Below are 3069 nucleotides of genomic sequence, written 5' to 3'. Positions count from 1 at the left end.
TTCTCGTAGACCTAATATTACGACTTTATTCTCGTAATATTATGACTTTATTCTCGTAATTTCCAAAAAATAATAATATTTTTTTCTCTTAGTATGGCCCTAATACTCTGTCGTAATAAATAAATCACAGACAACTTATATAAAGTTTTACAAAGGGTAACGATCCTAGCTGAGCTTCAAACTTCAAATTAGCTATGTTAGCTTACAGCTTGCTAAGATAATGAGCCACTAGTTGTCCTTCTCAGTGCCTCTGTTATGAAATAATTAACATGTAATTGGCTAAGGTTTTAGCAGCTAAGGTTACACCTCCTATGAGGTTTTGTTAGCATGTGCTTGCTCCTCAGATGGTCCCGTTTCCTGACTTTGGTCTGTAAATGAGCTTTAAGTGGATATTATGTGGATGCTACACAGAAGATGTGTTGTATTTTATTTCTCATATCGTTAAAACAATGAAGATTCATGTTGTTATCCAAGTTTGCTGAAACAGTTTGAAGCTGTGGTTTTGTCCCAATTATTGTTGTCGCTCTAGCATATTCCCTAAAACAACTAAAATATAGCTTATGTGAATTAATAAAAAGTATATTACCATCAACACAACATTTCCTTTAGGCTATCAACATTTCCACCAACTTTCCAAAAATTGTTCCCACCTAGTCGTAATTTATTCCGTGAATGCCTGGTAAGACTACTTCGGCTTACTGTTGAATGCTAACAATAAATACACTTTATATATAATTATAAATACCAGTTTATCTTCAGTCATCAACAAAAAACCCCAATATGTTTCAGTTTTTAAACTTTATTTATTTAAACGTTAGCTGCTCACCACGAGAGCTACGAGCAAAGCATTACACTGTGTTTAGTTTGACCATAGATCAGCATTGGGACGTGTTAATGGATTTTTATATACTTTTTCCAACTGGATAAAATACTTGTTTTACTAGTTTAATAGTTTTAAGAATTTTACTTTTGGTACAGTTTTGTATTGTTGAGTGCTACATCGCAAATGTGTACTTAGCTGACACGCGAACCTAACAGGGTAGAAATATAAACAGATTTTTTTTTTTGCTACTTCCATGCTAATTAGCAAATGCTAGCATGCTAACACACAACCTAGAACGGCGCACATGGTAAATATCAACATGTTAGCACGCTGACATTAGCATTTAGCTCAACTCACTGCTGTGTTGGTCTCATTGAGATGTATTTAACTCTGTAAGCTCCATAAGTAAGATTTACTTCACAGTGTATTTGTGTGTTGGCAGAAGTGTCAGCAGTGGAGATCTGAGACTTCTGCACGGTGTTTTGTTACTAAGGATTTGACCATATGTTTTTGTATATTTGGGTGAATTGACCCTTTGGCGTCCTCTGTCCAGATGAGCGGCACAGCAGCGAACGGCGACAGCACGGAGATCTCCAAGAAGGCCAAAATGAGCGGAGACACTTTGACCCCGCACGTGGACAGCATCCCTCCGGACACGCTCCGTAAGGTACGTCGCGCCTGAGGTGGAAACACGTCTGTTGTTGTTGTTTTTTTTTTATTCTGCCAGTATTAAATCAAACTCCACACACTTTTAAGGACAGCTTGTGCAGGTGTAATAAGAGACAATGAGAAAAAGGACCCATTTTATTCAAAAAAGACGAACATTTAAGGTTTTAACTGTAACAGTGTGAACACAACTCTAAAGAAAGTCAATCAAAAATCGCTAATTCTGCTCCAATACTTGAGCAGCAGTTTGAGAAGACCTCTGGAAATCAGCCCTTTTGATATGTGAGTTTTTAAAATTGGGCAATGTATGATATTAGTTATTACAGCTACTTTGAAGATCAAGGTTTTACATTCACTACAACATGTCTCCATCTTAGCAACTTCCAGATAAGTAACTATTTGATTACTGTGGCTGGCAGCTAATCTAGCATCTTCATGTGGGATGGCGTAAAACATTTTAGCAACATTTATAAGTTTCGAGTTTCAAGGTCTTTATTGTCATATGCACTACAATTAAAAAGCAGACACTGGTAATGAAATTCTCGAACATACGCTATGTATTGTCTGCCACTAGGGGGTCTCTCATGTCAGAAAAATAACAAAAGACAAAGTTTGGTGACTTTGTGAAATAGCGTGGGATCGTGGGAGATTCCTTCAGTATTAATCATTCGGGAGGTTTTTACAAGAAGCAGAATTAGTCTCCTCCGCGCCAAACAAACTGGTAAAAACACTGAATAAAACAGTTTCAACTTATTAATCAGCATTTCTCCAACGCTGTCTGGCTGCTGCTGCTGCTATCGTTAGCTCAGCTTGTTTCTCTGATATCTTAAGATCCAGTCATCCGATGACTAAAATGCTTCATCTGGTTAAAATATAGAGTTAAAAACAACCAAGATCTAAAAAAGTGTATCAAATCCTAAAAATGAGGCTTAAAACTGGATAAAAAGTCAATTTATGACAGCTTCTGCAACACAGACAAACAGATGTCGCATGCACAAAGGGGATATGACGCCATTGACAGGCGACTGGTGAAACGCACCGTTACCTGAATAAAATGACATTTGTGATAAGTCTTGGGAGGAATCACTTGGGGAAGATTCTCAGATTACAAAATCAAATAAATATATTACTATTATGGGAGGAGTATGTGGAAGTCACACCCAACACTCCTCTTTATTCCAAGAAAACCTCCTGCGGCCTCATAGTCAGCCGTGATGCTGGGACATTTCCAAGATGTTTGTGCTCAGTCACTCGTGTTTGTGACAACCAGAGCAACCTTATTAGTTTCTCTGAAATGCGGGTGGTGAGGCTCTGAAGACAAACCCATTCTCAATCACAAAAAACAGTCTTTTTTTGCATGGTATTAATCGACCAATCAGCTGAAGGGTGTTACATGGTTACCTGGTTTATTGTGTGTTTATCACCTAAAGCTTCACAGCCACGCTAGCAGTGGTGGAAGAAGTGTTCAGATCCTTTTCCTTAGGCAAAAAAAGTAATCAGTAATCAGATAAAAGTACAATAGTCTTACTTATTCTGACTTATACTACATTTCAGAGGCAAATATTGTACCTTTTACTCCA

General features: G+C 37.5%; 1 protein-coding gene across 3 annotated transcripts in view; it reads left to right on the top strand.

The window, feature by feature from the left end:
* Positions 1-3069, top strand: part of LOC118331926 (hexokinase-2-like) — a 29820-nt gene that overhangs the window by 9067 nt on the left and 17684 nt on the right. For all 3 annotated transcript variants that reach the window (XM_035667023.1, XM_035667025.1, XM_035667026.1), the window contains one exon: positions 1377-1490. In XM_035667023.1, coding sequence (XP_035522916.1) covers positions 1377-1490 — 114 coding nt within the window. The remainder of the gene's footprint in view (positions 1-1376; positions 1491-3069) is intronic.

Source organism: Morone saxatilis, unplaced genomic scaffold (genome assembly GCF_004916995.1).
Source record: "Morone saxatilis isolate NCDOM2014 unplaced genomic scaffold, NCSU_SB_2.0 Contig20, whole genome shotgun sequence".
Taxonomy (NCBI): Eukaryota; Metazoa; Chordata; class Actinopteri; family Moronidae; genus Morone; species Morone saxatilis.
The sequence above is the reverse complement of the archived record's forward strand: the minus strand, read 5'-3'. Positions and strand labels throughout refer to the sequence as shown.